This window comes from Amblyraja radiata, chromosome 23, assembly GCF_010909765.2.
Source record: "Amblyraja radiata isolate CabotCenter1 chromosome 23, sAmbRad1.1.pri, whole genome shotgun sequence".
In the NCBI taxonomy this organism is placed as follows: domain Eukaryota; kingdom Metazoa; phylum Chordata; class Chondrichthyes; order Rajiformes; family Rajidae; genus Amblyraja; species Amblyraja radiata.
Genome location: NC_045978.1, coordinates 897634 through 915995, shown reverse-complemented (window position 1 = coordinate 915995; position 18362 = coordinate 897634). Strand labels below are relative to the sequence as shown.

The 18362-nt window shown below is 47.9% G+C and overlaps 1 protein-coding gene and 1 long non-coding RNA gene across 2 annotated transcripts; both read right to left on the bottom strand.

Moving 5' to 3' along the window:
• Positions 1 to 9516: 9516 nt before the first annotated feature.
• slc32a1 (solute carrier family 32 member 1) lies at positions 9517 to 12432 on the bottom strand. The gene is made up of 2 exons (XM_033041303.1): positions 11694 to 12432; positions 9517 to 11271 (listed from the first exon to the last, which is right to left on the bottom strand). Exons 1-2 carry the CDS (start codon positions 12102 to 12104, stop codon positions 10084 to 10086), a joined length of 1599 nt encoding a protein of 532 aa, XP_032897194.1. The 5' UTR covers positions 12105 to 12432; the 3' UTR covers positions 9517 to 10083.
• Positions 12433 to 16712: 4280 nt separating this feature from the next.
• LOC116986131 lies at positions 16713 to 18336 on the bottom strand. Its single transcript, XR_004415426.1, has 2 exons — positions 18091 to 18336; positions 16713 to 16869 (listed from the first exon to the last, which is right to left on the bottom strand). It is a non-coding gene; the product is annotated as an uncharacterized LOC116986131 (long non-coding RNA).
• Positions 18337 to 18362: the final 26 nt, after the last annotated feature.

Genomic DNA, 18362 nt, shown 5'->3' with positions numbered 1-18362 from the left:
GTTGGAGCCAAAGTGCTTTACAGAGAAGAAATTAGATTACCATACATCCATATAAAAGAAAAAAGAGAAAAAGACACAATACACTATAGCAGTGATTCCCAACCTGGGGCCCAAAGGGGCCATTACAAATTTCAGGGGGGCCACAGTAGATTTTGGGGATTTAGGGGGCCACAGGTTCAATGAAGGGGGCCACAGAGCTACCACCCTGTTGCCTCCTAAATTTCAGTTCTAATAAATTTAAATCTATGTAATTGAAATATTTTTGATGTTTGTGGAATAGAATAAAAGAGAATATATGTGCAATTAATAGACACTGATATTTTTATGGAAGATATTATAATATTGAAGTACTTTTTTTCCGCTAATAATGTCAGGGGGGACAACAGAAAAATTAAAAGATCCCAAGGGGGCCATGAGCTAAAAAAGGTTGGGAACCACTGCACTATAGGATTCAACATGAACATCCCCCCCCCCCCCCCCCCCCCCCCCCACAGCAGAATCAACACTTCCCACTGAAGATCGTTTTGATTTTCATTTATTGAACGAGCTACTCACCATGTTTTGTCCACATCAGTGATCTTGAATCCCAACGATATGTTGTTCTGTTCTGTTGGAGTTTCATGTAGAATGCATTGTTGAAATGTAAATGAAAGGAGATTTTCCATAGAACAATGTATTGGCCATGTTTAATCACCAACTTGCATCCCATAGTCTCTGAAGACCACATTACAAAAAGCTCTGCACCCACCTTTCAATGGAACCTTCTCTCCTTCTGTCCAACTGAACATGGTTTTGTTAGTAATGACGTGCAAAACTTAATCCTCTCTCCTTGAGTCAGTGCTGATATAAACACCTTTGCTCTGCAATTTTCACACTTCCGATACAAGCTATGGGATGAGGAAACGAACAAATGAACGATTATGCTCCGTGTGTCAAGAGACCAAAGTATTTTGCAACTTAAATTTGTGCCGTTGTTCATGTTGCTAATTGCAGTCACCGTTGGAAATGAATAACTAATAGAATGGAAGAGAAACACAAAAGGCTGGAGTCACTCAGCGGGACAGGCAGCATCTCTGGAGAGAAGGAATGGGTGACGTTTTGGGTCGAGACTGACCCTCTTCTCCCCTCTCCCATCAGGCAAGAGGTACAGAAGTGTGAAAATGTACAGCTCCAGATTCGGGGACAGGTTCTTCCCAGCTGTTATCAGGCAACTGAATCATCCTACCACAACCAGAGAGCAGTCCTGAACTACTATCTACCTCATTGGTGACCCTTGGACTATCTTTGATCGGACTTTACAGGCTTTATCTTCCACTAAATGTTATTCCCTTATCCTGTATCTGTACACTGTGGACGGCACGATTGTAATCATGTATTGTCTTTCCACTGACTGGTTAGCACGCAACAAAAGCTTTTCACTGTACCTCGCACACGTGACAATAAACTAAACTGAACTAAACTAGAAAAGCAAAGCCACACAGATATTTCCACACTGTATCACTCTATGACTAGTGTAGCTGGGACATGTTAGCTGGTGTGGGCAAGTCGGGCCAAAGGGCCTGCTTCCACGCTGTATAACTATGACTAGCACAGCATCTGAAACAGCTCGGAGCTTTGTGGATACCTGACGTTGGTCCAAACTGCCGCTTAAACTACTAATTGCTGACTTACATCTTCAGAAAAGTTTGGAGATTTCGGGATTTTCAAACTGGTAACTCAGAGACCACGAGGAATTATTTTCCAGGTGAACCATAGAGAACCAATGAAAGAATCAGTGTACTTGAATGTATATTGGGACCAGTTCCTTTTGTGCCTGGAGTGAAGAGAACTGTCTCATCCTGAACACAACTAAGACTAAAGAGATGGTGGTTAACTTTGGCAGGTCCAAGCTCCCCCTTCAGCTGGTCAACGCTGCAGGGGCTGACATTGAGGTGGTGCAGACATATAAATACCTTAGAGTGCACCTTGATAACAAACTGTACTGGTCTGTCAATTCTGACTCCCTCTACAAAAAAGGCCAGAGCAGACTCTTTTTCCTCAGAAGGCTCAAATCCTTCAATGTGTGTAATGATATGCTGCACATGTTTTACAACACTGTGGTTCCAAGTGTTATTTTCTACGCTGTTGTCTGCTGGGGCAACAGCATTAGTGCAAAAAACAACAAGAAGCTGGTCAAACTGGATAAACGAGCTAGCTCAGTGTTGGAGGGGAGAGTAGACTCTGGGATGGATGTGCTTGACAGGCGTATGAGGCACAAGGTGCAGGTCATCCTGAAAAACCCCGGGCATCCCCTCCATGTAATTCTGGAGAGTCAAAAGAACACTCGGAACAACAACCGGCTCCTCTCCCTGCCCTGTAGAACGGAGCGGTTCAGGAGATCCTTCACCCCTGCAGCCATTAGATTTTATAATTCGGACCGCTAGGCTGTAGGGGGATGCATTTTGCAATTTTTAATTTTTAATTGTTAATTACTGGTCTTTTTAAGTATTTATTGCTCTCAGTTAGTGTCCACATTGTATTCTATGTATTTTCTGTCTGCGTTCGTTTTGAATCTGTGGGTTTGTTGGTTGGGGGCTTCTGGACATCTGAATTTCCCTGAGGGGATCAATAAAGTATTTATTATTATTATTATTATTATTATTATTATTATTATTATTATTATTATTATTATTATTATTATTATTATTATTATTATTATTATTATTATTATTATTATTATTATTATTATTATATTGTGCATCGAGCATAATTAGATGGCTATTTGATATTGGAGCCTGAATATCCCTGTTCACACAAAGACTGATAGGGTCACAGCACAGAAACTGGCCATTCGGCCCAACTCATCAATGATGACGCTGATAGAGCAAACTAATATCTAGCAATGGAAGTTAAACACATTGGATTAAGGCATGGAGGGTCTGTGGAGGGGGTTTCTACCATGAATTTATGGAGATGGAATAAAAGGCTTTCCTCGTTCATCAGTACCTTGTGGTTTAACGTGTGGGGGACAGTGTGAATGGAAGATATAGTTTAGTTTAGTTTATTGTCACGTGTACCGAGGTACAGCGAACAGCTTTTGTTGCGTGTTAACCAGTCAGCAGAAAGACAATACATGATTACAATCGATCTATTTACAGTGTATAGATACATGATAAGGGAATAACATTTAGTGCAAGGTAAAGCCAGTAAAGTCCGATCAAAGATAATTCGAAGGTCAGGAATGATAGTTCAGCACTGCTCTCTGGTTGTGGTAGGATATTTATCATTAGGTCAGGTGGGAAATGCAGGTGACGTCCCTTGTATGTCCTTTGTCCATTCTCCATATCAAACTGACATATCTTCCTGTTCTGGAATCAAACAGATTTGTTAAGTTGTTACAATAGGTTAAAACACTCACACACACACGCACGCACGCACGCACACGCACACGCACATACACTCACACACAGACACACTTACACTCACACACAGACACACACACACTCATAAAAACAGACACACACACTCACACACACACACACATACACACACGCACAGACACACACACACACACACGCACACACACTCGCACACACACGCACGCACACGCACATACACTCACACACAGACACACTTACACTCACACACACACACAGACTCACACACATACACACACGCACAGACACACACACACACACACACACACACTCACACACACACACACACACACACTCACACACATACACACACGCACAGACACACACACTCACACACACACACTCACACACACACACAGACTCACACACATACACACACGCACAGACACACACACACACACACACACACTCACACACACACACAGACTCACACACATACACACACGCACAGACACACACACTCACACACACACACTCACACACACACACACACACTCACACACACACTCACGCACAGACACACACACACTCACACACACAGACTCACACACACACTCATAAAAACAGACACAGGCACACACACTCACGCACAGACACACACACACACTCACACACACACACACACACGTACACACGCACACACACTCACACACACTCACACACACTCACACACACTCACACGCGCGCGCGTAAAGTTGGGACGTTTTGATGTGAGAAAAATGAATGCATTTTTAATCAGCGACGTTTTATTCCCAGAGAAGATGGAGTCGGCGTTGTGTCCATTTGACAAGTGCATTGAGTTATTTATACCTCTGACTTGTACGTCCTTACATGTCGTTAACGTACGTTTCTGAGCGACGCAATGTCCTCGTTTTCCAGCTGACATTTCGTTGAGGTCTGCAACGTAACATCTGCAATTGATCGCACTGCTGGTTTTATCCAATGCAACGAACATTCGCTGTCAACACCAGTCCGGAGAAAATGCAATCCCAGCATGCCCCCCCCCTTCCCCTTCCCCTTCCACCGTATCCAATAATACGCTGCAAAGTCAGACAATTCCCCACACAGGGCATCAAATATAACAGACTGAGTGTAGAAACAAGGAACTGCAGATGCACAAGATAAACACAAAGTGCTGGAGTAACTCAGCGGGACAGGCAGCATGGGCGATGTTTCGGGTCGAGACCCTTCTTCATACAGAATCAGGGGAGAGGGGAACGAGACCTATAGACGGTGATGTAGAGAGATATACCTGGTTTTACCAGAACATAGAGAGCAGGCGTCCCGACCCAAAACGTCACCTATCCATGTTCTCCACAGATGCTGCCTGATCCGCTGAGTTACTCCAGCACTCTGTGAAACGTCACCTATCCATGTTCTCCACAGATGCTGCCTGACCCGCTGAGTTACTCCAGCACTCTGTGTCCATTTCTAAACAAAAGACTGAGGATGCACACGCGACCAGCCAGCGTCGGAAATAGTTAAAAGCACTACATATTGTTTTCTAGAACATTCTTTCCTGGGAATCGATGCTGTGCGGTTGGCCCTGACACACGGGGTCCTGTAGATTTAGCATCATTGGGCTCGCTGGAGACTTGCAGTTGAGCGGTGCGCCGCGAGGGAGCGCTGTGCTGGTCTCCCCGCTTTACCGCAATGCAGGCTCGCACTCCGCTCCCTGCACCTGGACCTTGGAGATACCTGGACCTGCTTCACCAGTGCGCACCTTCATAACGGCGCCAACAGGCCGGATAAGCGGAGAGGGGGGGGGGGGGGGGTATCCGTCCCTCAAGCCCTCAGTGGGATGGATTTGCAATGATGTAGGGGCAACATTCTCTTCCCAACAGCTGGCGTTGAGAAGATTTTAAACTATAACGCAACTAACATTGAATTCTCCCAATTTTGTTAGTCCTTGCTGTCTCCTCCCCTTCCTCAGCCCTCCTGCTGTCTCCTCCCATCCCCCAGCCTTCGGGCTCCTCCTCCGTTTTCCTTTCTTCTCCCCCGCTCCCCCCACCCCCACCCCACCACCAGTCTGAAGAAGTGTTTCGGGTGGAAACGTTGCCTTTTTCCTTCGCTCCATAGATGCTGCTGCACCCGCTGAGTTTCTCCAGCTTTTTTGTGTACCTTCACGCAACTAACAATGTCTGACATCAATATAACACTAAATCACGAGTGTGTGTGTGTGTGTGTAGGAAGGAACTGCAGATGCTGGTTTAAACCCGAAGACAGACAACAAAAAGCGGGAGTAACTCAGCGGGTCGGGCAGCATCTGTGGAGAGAAGGCTGTTCCTCTTCTCCAGAGATGCTGCCTGACCCGGCAAATTGTTTCAGCTTTGTGATGCAATTGTCAAATTAACCATATAACCATATAACAATCACAACATGGAAACAGGCCAACTCGGCCCTTCTAGTCCGTGCCGAACACTTATTCTCCCCTAGTCCCATCTACCAGCACTCAGACCATATCCCTCCATTCCTTTCCCGTCCAATTTATTTTTAAATGATAAAATCGAACCTGCCTCCACCACTTCCACTGGAAGCTCATTCCACACAGCTACCACTCTCTGAGTAAAGAAGTTCCCCCTCATGTTACCCCTAAACTTCTGTCCCTTAATTCTCGTCATGTCCTCTTGTTTGATAAATTGTAAAGTAACATAATGACTTTATCCGATGCAACGTGCTTGGCGTTGGGTTAGCCTGCATGGATATTATCCACAAGACCACGGCATCTACTGAACGATGTCGTTATAAATTGCTGCAAAAACGAATCTAATTGCTGCCTCTTCCGTGGCTTCACGTTCACATCATGTATAAAATTGTCAAGTTATTCGATTGTGCAGCCGCACGCGAACCGGCCCTTCGGCCCACCATGTTATATCTGGACTAGCCATGGCAGTCTCAATAACCCCGTCCGAGCGCCGCACACGGTCCGTATCCCTCGACTGAACGACGAAGCAGTTTGTGTGGAGGAGGGAACTGCAGATGCTGGTTTACACCGAAGATAGACACGACATGCTGGAGTAACTCAGTGGGACAGGCAGCACCTCTGGGGAGAAGGAATGGGTGACGTTTCGGGTCGAGACCCTTCTTCATACTTCAGACCAGTCTAAAGAAGGGTCCCGACTGGAAACGTCAAACAATTGATGTGTATTTGTTGTGTACGAATGTAAGAGTGGCCCTTGTAGCAAAACTCATCTCGTGGGTCAACTGGGAACGTGAGATGAAGGCTCATTTTAAGAGGCCAGTGAAAATGTCAAACGGCGGAATTCTGTGGAAACAAAGATCGCACGGGGTAATGTTTACAGAGATTCTGTATTCAATAGAGAGTTAGATTTAGCTCTTATGGCGAACGGAATCAATGGATATGGGGATAAATCCCTAATTTGAGGAAGGACATTTTTGCTATTGAGGGAGTGTAGCGTAGGTTCACCAGGTTAATTCCAGGATGGCGGGACTGACATATGATGAAAGAATGGGTCGACTGAGCTTGTATTCACTGGAATTTAGGATGAGAGGGAATATTATAGAAACATGTAAAATTCTTAAGGGATTGGACAGGCTAGATGCAGGAAAAATGTTCCTGATGTTGGGGAAGTCCAGAACCAGGGGTCACAGTTTAAGACAGTAGGCCATTTAGGACTGAGATGAGGAAAACACGTTTTCACACAGAGAGTTGTGATTCTGTGGAATTCTCTGCCACAAAAGGCAGTGGAGGCCAATTCACTGGATGTTTTCAAGAGACAGTTAGATAGAGCTCTTAGGGCTAACGGAATCAAGGGATATGGGGAGAAGGCAGGAACGGGGTACTGATGGTGGATGATCAGCCATGACCACATTGAATGGCGGTGCTGGTTCGAAGTGCCGAATGGCCTACTCCTGCACCTATTGTCGATGTTTCTATGTTTAGCCCCATGTCTCTGCCGCGGATGTCAGACAGTGGCGACGCGGAATCGACGTTCTATATAAACTTGTTGTTCGCCAGCAACCGCTACCCAAGCGCCAACACTCGGCGAATACGTGCAGAACGGAAATGGCGACAAGATTAAAGGGTGACTTTCAAATAAAATGTAGTCGCGGTGGCTTTTTAACCGGTCAAGTGGAAATGATTTTGACGAACAGAGAGGAGACGAACAACGGGTTATTCAACCAATCGGCTGAGATTTGAATATTTAAGAAGGAACTGCAGATGCTGGAAAATCGAAGGTAGACAAAAATGCTGGAGAAACTCAGCGGGTGTTTCGACCCGAAACGTTGCCTATTTCTTTCGCTGCCTCGCCCGCTGAGTTTCTCTTGCATTTGTGTCTACCTGAGATATGAATAAGATGTTTTAAATATATATCTTCAAAAGCATCAGGTTAATTCTGCACTCCGAAGGAAATTCGTTTGCAGATTAACAAATAATTACGGATCCGTCGTTGAACTGCCAACGCTGCGGTTTGTTTTGTGAACCAGCACCTCCAGTTCCGTGTGTTGGCCCTGCGGTTCCGTCGCCGCTGGACCCGGCGTGGGAGGGGTGGCCAGCAATGCACAATGAGATCCTTCAGCAGGTGGGCGACCTTCAGCAAGTGAAACACGCCCTTGCGCCGTGTAAAGCGGGGCGCTGAGGGAGTGAAACGATATCGGTTGTTATCGATACTTACCGTGGCCTTCAGTTGGTTGGAGAACGACCTATCCACCTGGTACCCACTTGTTAGGAGAGCAACCTGCCTACCTGGCCCCTACCTGCTACCTACCTGGTTAGAGAGGGATCTACCTGCCTGTTACCTACCTGGTTAGAGAGGGCCGGTGCGCCGTGGAGTTAGCCACCTGTAACAGTCCAATGACGGACGTGTTTCAATCCTTGCAGAAAGGCAACGTAAAGGGCACTCGGCATTTTGCACGAATTCAGTTTTAACATCCAACCACGGACAGGGCAATGTGACATTACCGAGAGAGACGGTAAATGTGGCTAGGCTGGGGAAGGTGTGCGTTTAAATGCGGCGTCTCGCGTCCAATTGGGACCAGTTTCCTGCAGGGTTATTTTTTTCTATCTGACTTTTATCTCTTATCTCCCAGCGCGGGGCTCAATCGCCTATCTGCGGTTAATTTAAATTAAGCATCTTAAAACAAAACGATTTAACAAGATAAATACAGTCTGAAGAAGGGTTTGGTCCCTTCTCTCCAGAGATGCTGCCTGTCCCGCTGAATTACTCCAGCATTATGTGTCTATCTTCGGTTTAAACCAACACATGCAGTTCCTTCCTACAAGGATAAATACACAGATGCCCGGCAGTAAGATGCACCAGGCGAGGCAACTCGATGCCAGCCGAATCCGTGACCTGAAACCATTTTGTGAATCTCTCATTCAAATTACCTCCCTTTCAATTATATATTTGAACGAAAATAAAGGATTAAATCGGAGTCGCGACCGTTTTATTTTCCAAGTGTGAGATTGAAACATGTAGGTCTTTCTTTGCGTTCCGCAAAATAATAGTGGTTTCGTTTAGAATTCGTATTCAGTAGCATGCTATTTGTTAACAGAATATTATCCTCGGTTAAGAAAAAAGCCCTGTCCAATATTTTCATTCTGGGGTAAGCACTGCGGTAAAAACTAAACTTGGGACTTGCTGACAAATCAAACGTTGTTTGTCACATAACAGCAGAATAACAAGCCCCGTGTTAATATCTAGTGGCCAATAATTCGGCTTGTAAGAGCCAAGAGTGCGTGATTGTGATATGTAGCGGTTGTGGGATGTTGCTGTTGTATCGATAGTTACTGCAATCAGACAGCAACAACGCGTCTATCGCTTCCTCAACCACCGCCGCCCCAACTATTAAATATCATGTTTTCTCCAGTTTCGTTAGAAAAAATGACAATTGAAGCGAAGAGTGCAAGCGTGGTGGCGGACGGGGCCATACCATTGGGGATTATTGTAGATACAATACAACGCTGCCCGAGTCTCCACGGGTGGGTTTAATATATAGAAGGTCATTGCGGCATGAACACGTCAAACGAAATTAATAATATTTGGAATGTTCTGTTCCTTCCACGTCGCTTCACTGAACGGCCAGTTACAATGAGAGTAATTCCGCCGAATTCGACATTGTAAATAATACCAGGAGGTTGAATTAAGTATTCTCATTTATTGACCATATATATTTATATATATTTATATTACACAATGTATGCTTCAAGATAAACTTTTTTTTTTTACATTCCGTCATGTACAACCACACCACACACACGTTTTAAAACACTTCCACGAGATCATGACACAATGGCCGCGTTAGCACATCCACTCCCAATCCGTATATTCAACATGGATTTAACACGCCTCCCTTCCTTCGTTCTCCCGCCCACACACTGTTGAGATCCTATAATGGCAGGAAGCGCGTTATAGTAGCCCCCCCCCCCCCCCCCCCCCCCTCCCCTCACCCCCTGCGTGTGGGGAATGTTCTGGAAGTATCTCGGAGGCCGGCCTGCCATCTCCAATGAGATCACGTAGGTTTAGGAGGGCTGGGATTGCCGCAATGCGGTGATCCACTAATTGTCAGCTTTCTTCACAGTCACGTCACATCTGACCATTTCAAGTAACATATTTTTTTGAGCTTTGCACAAAATAAAAAAATGGGCGACTATCTGAAATGTTGTGTAGGTCTATCTACTAGAAACACATGCCCGCGTAAATCATCAACCGCTTGTGTTGGTGTCATACACCTCGATCAGGCCTTCTAGGGAATGGATGAAACCTGACACACTGCAGATAGAACCTATGACAAAGATGGAGACATCGAAAAATACATGATGCCATTGAAGCTGCCGCCACTGCAGCTTGAGGTGGAACAAGCTGGGCAGCAGGAAGCAGAGACCCGCACCAGTCAGGCTACCGGTTAGGCCCATGAGCAAAGCGAAGTGCGGAATGTACATGGCCATTAACAAGGTGAGAACCACCAACACGCATCTTAGCGCCAAACCCCATGATTTGATCTTACCGTCGGACCCGTAGCAATTAGTAAACATTGCAATCCGACCCTCCTGGAAAAAGGACTTCTCTAAGACCTCAACAGCGGCGAAGAAGGGGAGTGGGTAGGAGAGGAGCGCCTTGGACACCAGGAAGATGTTGACCACGGCTCGGATAGTGTACGGCAGGTTGTCTGTGATCACCTCCTTGGTCGCGTCTGCCCAGGTTAGGAACGCGACCAGGGCAAACAGCCCCTTGAGGATGCAGGCGGCGATGTGTGTCCAGTTCATCACGCTGCGGAACTCCTTGGGACTCTTCATATTGCCCTCCAACGACGGCAGGAAGATCTGTGAGGTGTAACTGAAGACTATGATGCCTATGGAGATGGGAAACTTCTTCACGTCGATGTAGAATTTGACTTTGTCCCAGGCCCAGTCGCGGGCTCTGGACAGGCAGTAGGCGATGACCAGGACGTTGATGACAAAATGGGCCAGAGTGCAGAGTAAACTGAACTTGGACACGGCCTTCAGGTTCTTCAGGAAGGCACACGGCAGCAGCACGGCCGTGGCCAGAATAGACCAGGATTTCTGGGAGATGGGGAGGTTAGGAAAACTGTTGTACATCAGATTGCCGCTTACAACCACGTATAACACACAAGTCATGATCAGCTCGATGATCTGAGCCACATTCACCACTCTGCCGCCCAGCCTGGGGAAGCGGGGAGCGCAGCAAGCATTGGCCACGTCCACATACGAGTCCCGCACTCTGACCAACACGCCATCCTCGTTCTCCTCGTACAGGCAGGCGATCAGTATCTTCCCCGTGTAGCAGCACACCACAGCAGCGAAAATTATCAAAAATAATCCTAGATAGCCTCCGTGAAGGATAGCATAGGGCAGGCCCAGAACGAACATACCCTGAAAAACAGCAGGCAAAATGAGCAAACCCTCCCTCACCAGCGGCTAAACCTTGACCAGAAACTGGTCGCCCGTTTGTTACAGCGGCGAAGCGTTTACAGTTTAAATGTATGAAATAAGTTAGGTGGGATGAATATTGATTTAGAAATAACTGCAGTTTCATTGAACATATTATATTTAATCTCTAATTGGATTATGTTAACTGTTTGTGATTTATTTATGGGGCTAATTAACCCTGTCCGCGTAGTTATTGGCCCTTGGGGTTTTCACTGGCGCGGCTCGGACGCATTTAATTCGCGATCAGGGGATATTAATTAGACCGGTAACCGGTGCAGTGAGTTTACGGGCGGACAGACCGGGATGTGGGGGTGAGGCGTGAGCAGGGCTGGGGGAGTGAAGTGGGGGGATGCGGGCAGCTTTACCTGGATGGCGTTGGTCACATTCCAGCCCGCTTCCCACGACGTGATCTTGGGCTTGTCCTGGGCCGCCAGCTCGGTGCACGGCTCGGTTCCCTTGGAGACGGACAAGGGCAGACCCACCCCGGCTCCGTCCGCTGCTCCGGCCGCAGCTCCGGCCCCGTCCCGCTGATAGTGGCTGTCGCCGAGGCCCACGTCCCCCGCTTGTCCGGACTCTTCGTCGCCCTTCAAGATGTCCATCTGCAGCCCCTGCCGATACTCGTAGTCGAGGTCGTCGCATTGCGCGAATCCCACCGCCTCCTCGTTGGTCGCGGCCTGGAAGCCCAAGCGGGCGAACACTCCGCTCACCTTCGCCTGAGACTTGTTCGACACCGATGTGGCCACGTTGGACAGTTTACTTTTGATCAGCGTCGCCATGGCTGCTCTGCTGTGTTGCGGGACGGTGCTGGACGCTGCGGCAGGCAGGCAGGCAAGGACTAGTGCTGCTAATGTGTGTGCGCTAGCTCCAACCCCCAAACTGCTATCTGTACTTCCCGCTGTACGAGTTCCCGCTGCACTGCGCGTTAGCGCGGACCATGGCAGCTGCCAGAGGTACAGTGGCGCATCTTACCGCCAGAGACTGGCTGTGTGAACTGGGCTGGGACTCGGGCACAGGGTCTGTGTGTGTGTGTGTGTGTGTCTGTCTCTGTCTGTTCCACAACTGTGTGCCGCCCACAAGCCGCCGCGATGTTGCTGCCAGCGCGCACACACCGACAGGCGAATGAGAGGGGACGCGGCGCCGTTAGCGCAGAGCATGGCGCTGCCGAGCACGTCTCCGCCCCCCCCCCCCCCCCCCCCCCCCCGTCCACCCCCACCCCAGCTCCCGCTCCCGTGGGAGGGGCCCGGCCCGCTGCGCCCACCTAGAGAGCCGCACTCCGCTAACCCCGGGCGACATACAAGACACATACATGTCAAGGTGTACAGCCGCTAACGGCAGCACCTTGATTTATTCTATTCACCGTCTCTATCTCTCGTTCCCCCCTCCCCTGACTCTCAGATTGAGGAAAGGGTCTCTACCCTAAACGTCACCCATTCCTTCTCCCCAGAGATGCTGCCTGTCCCGCTGAGTTACTCCAGCTTTTTGTGTCTATCTTCGCCTTAACTCCAGCTGGGAAGAGAACTTGGCGCATTGGCCGCATTGGCCGGAGGAGCGGGTTTATGAATCCACTGTCTTGACATTCATTTTATTTCTTAAGTCGGGATCGGGGGGAGGGGTTGGGGGGGGGGGGGGGGGGGGGGGGTGGGGGAGAGAGAGAGGTTGGGGGGAGGGGAGGGATTGGGGGGGGGGAGGGGAAGGATGTAGAATTATGCGTTAACTATTCCAACCTACCTTTGCTTGAGTCAACAAAGCGCAACATCCTCATCTTTCATGTCTCAGCCTCAGCGGTGAACTCCAACGCGCTGTGGTCAGTAACACTAAATATATGGGGGGGGGGGGGGGACGCGGGTTGTGGGGCATTAATCTTGTGTTTAATATATAGAGTGTAAGCAGGAACTTGGCAGATATTGTACATTATAGGTGTGCCTTGTGTTCGCGGGTCTGTTCAAAGGCTGCGAATAAGATTGTCGTTGTTGTGTTGCCAATAAAACACTCTTGACTCTTGAAGTTTGGCGGCTCGAGTGTTGCAGTCGGTGCCGCCTGCTCCCGGCGTTATTTTATCCAAAGGAGGAACAAACGGTGAACCACCTGATCCACGGCTCGGTGGCCGCTCCGGGTCCGGCTGCTCTCGCGCTTCAACCCCGGTGGCGATAAAACGCATCATGATATCGTCGAGGGAATTACCGCCGCTTCCTTGGGTGAAATATCAGCAAATGCAGAATATCTGATTTAGTAATCCCGGTTAGACATCTTGCACAGACACGGACAGAAAGCGGCAGCGGACACATTCCACACTGATGACTTTGATCATTTGGCTTTCTTTCAGCAAATGTCGTTCTACGTCGCGGTCTGTACATTTGCTGTCTATGTTCCTAGACATTTAGTCCCGACCCGAAACATCCCCTACCCATGTTCTCCACAGATGCTGCCTCACTGACCCGCTGAGTTACTCCAGCAGTCTGTCTCCTTGTCTCCTTTTTACGGCTTCCAGTCTGTCTCCTTGTTTCTTTCCACTTCGGAAGTCACGGGACAGCGGGTGAAGTCAGTGTTGACATTCGCCTCGCAGCCCACAGGGGTTGAGCGTGTTTGCAAACTTCACAAAGAAACAGACCAGGCTGAGCCGCCGTGTGTGTAACTCACAGACGCGGGTAGTTCCGCTCTTCTGCTCGGCGCTGGGACTTTAAAATTTCAACCCCCCCCCCCTATCGTCCCCCGTCCCCCGCCCACCCCCCCCCCCCCCCCCCCACCCCCCCCCCCCCCCCCCCCCATCCTTACCCCCAACTATTCCATAAAGCAGTTTTCCGAAATGCCTTGAAATTAAAAAAAATCAAAGTATCTTTCCTTAAATCCATTAATATTTATGCATATTTACACTAGCTCTGGGCTCAGTTGGAAATCACCTCCACCCTCTCGCCTCTCCACCTCCCCCCTCTCCCATCTCCCCCCCCCCCCCCCCCCCCCCCCACCCCAGTTGGGACTGATAATTCCCCCAAGGCCTGATCGCCTGCATCCCAGAGTATTCAAGGAGGTGGTCCCAGTCATCGTGGATGTATTAGTGTTTAAGAAGGAACTGCAGATGCTGGAAGATCGAAGGTAGACAAAAATGCTGGAGAAACTCAGCGGGTGAGGCAGCATCTATGGAGAGAAGGGATAGGTGACGTTTCGGGTCGAGACCCTTCTTCAGCGGGTAACTCAGCGGGACAGTGGATGCATTGGTGATCATTTTCCAATGTCCTCTCGACTCTGGATCAGTTCCTGTGGACTGGACGGTAGCCAATGTAACTCCACTTTTTTTTAAGAAAGGAGGGAGAGAGAAAACAGGGAATTATAGACCAGTTAGCCTCACATCGGTAGTGGGGAAGATGCTTGAGTCGATTATTAAAGATGTTATAGCAGCGCATTTGGAAAGCAGTGGCAGGATCGGTCAGAGTCAACGTGGATTTATGAAGGGGAAATCATGCTTGACTAATCTTCTGGATTTTTTTGAGGATGTAACAAGTGGAATGGATAAGGGAGACCCAGTGGATGTGGTGTATCTGGACTTTCAAAAAGCCTTTGACAAGGACCCACGCAGAGATTAGTGGGCAAAATTAGAGCACATGGTATTGGGGGTAGGGTATTGACATGGATAGAGAACTAGTTGGCAGACAGGAAGCAAAGAGTAGGAATTAACGGGTCCTTGTCAGAATGGCAGGCAGTGACTAGTGTGGTGCCGCATGGCTCGGTGCTGGGACCCCAGTTATTTACAATATATATTAACGATTTAGACGAGGGAATTAAATGTAACATCTCTAAATTTGCGGAGTATTGTGTGCAATTTTGGTCTCCTAATTTGAGGAAGGACATTATTGCCATTGAGGGAGTGCAGCGTAGGTTCACCAGGTTAATTCCCTGGATGGCGGGACTGACGTATGATGAAAGAATGGGTCGACTGTGCTTGTATTCGCTGGAATTTAGAAGGATGAGTGGGTTTCTGATACAATTCTTAGAGGATTGGTCAGGGTAGATGCAGGAAAAATATTCTCGATGTTGGGGAAGTCCAGGACCAGGGGTCACAGTTTAAGAATAAGGGGTAGGCCATTTAGGACTGAGATGAGGAAAAACGTCTTCGCCCAGAGAGTTGTGAATCCGTGGAATTCTCTGCCACAGAAGACAATGGAGGCTGATTCACTGGATGTTTTCAAGAGAGAGTTAGATTAAGTTCTAAGGGCTAAAGGAATCAAGGGATATGGGGGGAAAGCAGGAACGGGGTACTGATTGTGGATGATCAACCATGATCATATTGAATGGCGGTGCTGGCTCGAAGGGTCGAATGGCCTACTCCTGCACTTATTTTCTATGTTTCCACTCTCCCCTCTCCCCTCTCCCCTCTCCCCTCTCCCCTCTCCCCACTGCCCTCTCCCCACTGCCCTCTCCCCTCTCCCCACTGCCCTCTCCCCACTGCCCTCTCCCCTCTCCCCTCTCCCCTCTCCCGGGCCGGTGTGAATGGAGTTATTCTGATGAACCTTCACACAAAGAGGTCCGGGTTTAGGCCGGCAGATACCGGGATAATCTCCGTGTCCCTCGCCAGGTTTGTGCGCGGCGCCGGCCGGGGGTTCGCTGGGACGTGTCAGGCTACGGATCACATCGACTTCTATGAAAAACTACCACGGTTTACACAGGTATGCGAGCCGCCCGTGGCACAGTGGTGGGCTGGCCGAGCTGCGACAATCTCACGTACAATATAAGAGACAAGGATTTATTTGGAATGTTTGATTCAGATAGTTTGGAGCCGTTACCTCTCCGGTTATTCCGTGTATTTACTTTCCTCGCGTTAGCTGGGAGGTGTTGGAATCAATGTCACAGATTGTGCGCTGGTTCTGAGCGGAGCTTTCCCTCATTTTGCTTAAATTCCGCTGCGATTATCCCATTCTAGTAGAAGCCAGGCCGTGCGCTGCGATATCGCCGCTGACGCACTGAATGTCACGGAGTTAAAGTCCAACAAATATATATATTTACTCGGAAGTTCTACTGCCGAACGATTCGCTTTCAGGCGAGTGGGACAGACAGACACACGCGAGGAAGGCGGAATTAAGCCGAATTCCAACAGTGGGGATTGTTCTCAATATCTCGGCCCAGCTTCGTTCCAAACCCTTCAAACAAAGACTGTCCATGACTCCGAGGAAAGTGAAATGCAGCACAGATTCCACGTTGCAAATTGTAAAACAGGGACACGTCCAGCCGGAAAATACATTGAAACGCGAAGGGCATATTTTCGATAAATGCAAAAACGCGTGACTAAAAATGAATACAACGCCAACACTAAATGCAGACATAAATGCGAAGAGAGTTTTAACTATAAAATAAAATTCAAATTGTATGAAATTAAAATTGAAGGCAGGAAAACGTTGGTTTTTAAGCGACTTTATTCGTGTGATTTTTGCGAGCCCGTTAATATTATTTGTTCCTATTGTTTTAACATATGTGATGGTGTAGAGAAATGCTGCAACATATTCGTCCAGCGACTGCTTCAATGTTGTACATATTCACCACAGTCAGCGGCTCCTGGGCGAGAGGAATGAAATTCGTTTCAATGCAATGACTGAAATAACCACAATCTCGCAGTGAAACGCTGTCGCTTTTAGACATTTCAGAGTTTGTGCTCTTTGTAAATAACGCAGCTTCCAGTATTTATTTTCTTGGCGGGTATCTGGTTTACAAATAAGCTGTTTCTGTGGGTTTTGTTTTAAAATCTGCAAGGTAACATGAACTCGCATTTATAAAACGTAACCACAAACGAACCTCACAGTGAAGTGTGACAAGTATTTCTATGGAATCCAATTTGACAGATTAGTCGGAGAAACCTCCGAATCAGTAACTATGTGGCGGTGGTGAAATTAGACCACGCTAACATTGATGTGTTTTCATTCACATAGAAACATAGAAAATAGGTGCAGGAGCAGAGGCCATTCGGCCTTTCGAGCCTGCACCGCCATTCAATATGATCATGGCTGATCATCCAACTCAGTATCATGTACCTGCCTTCTCTCTATACCCCCTGATCCCTTTAGCTACAAGGGCCACATCTAACTCCCTCTTAAGTATAGCCATGTTTACATATCATGTTTAATCAATAATGTTTAATTATTAATGTTTTATGTGACATTCCTAGCTGTCACTGTATGTCGTTGTCACTTGCGGGAGGAGCACCAAGGCAAATTCCTTGTATGTGAATACTTGGCCAATAAACTTATTCATTCATTCATTCGTTTTGCTTTCGAATGCACTCGAAAATCGACCGGAACGCCGTCTGCCCACTCCCTCCACAGAGGCTGCCTGACCAGCCGAGTTCCTCCAGCACTTTGCGCTTTGCTCAAGATTCCAGCATCTGCAGTTTCTCGAATTTACCTTCAGGCTGCAGGCACGAGGAACTGCAGATGCTGGATTCCTGAGCAAAGCGCAAAGTGCTGGAGGAACTGTGCGGGTCAGGCAGCCTCTGTGGAGGGAATGGACAGACGCTGTTTCTGATCGGGACTGAAGATAAATTCAACTGGTTAATGAGCAGTGGGCGGTGTGTTCAAATAGACAGACACATTTATTCCCTCGGTACTAATCTCAACCTGGATTCAAACCATATCCCCAGAAATATCCAACCCGATTGTGTCTGCTCTCTTTTAGAAAATCATATATTTATTTTAATTTCATACAGATCTTGATTATTTCGTCTGAAGAAGGGTCTCGACCCGAAACGTCACCTATTCCTTCGCTCCATAGATGCTGCCTCACCCGCTGAGTTTCTCCAGCATTTTTGTCTACCGTCGATTTTTCCAGCATCTGCAGTTCCTTCTTAAACATTAATTCTCTTGTCAATTGATTTCTACGGAAAGTAGATGGGAGTAAAAAGAGTAGGTTTAAGGAACGACCGCAACTGATCATTCTCCCCAAAGCAGTATTTCACAACACTCGCTTTTTTATTTACTTATTACTAAGGGTAAATGATAATAACTCTGTGCAGAGCCGAAGGGGAAGAAAATAGCAGCGGGAGGGAGGGAGAGAGG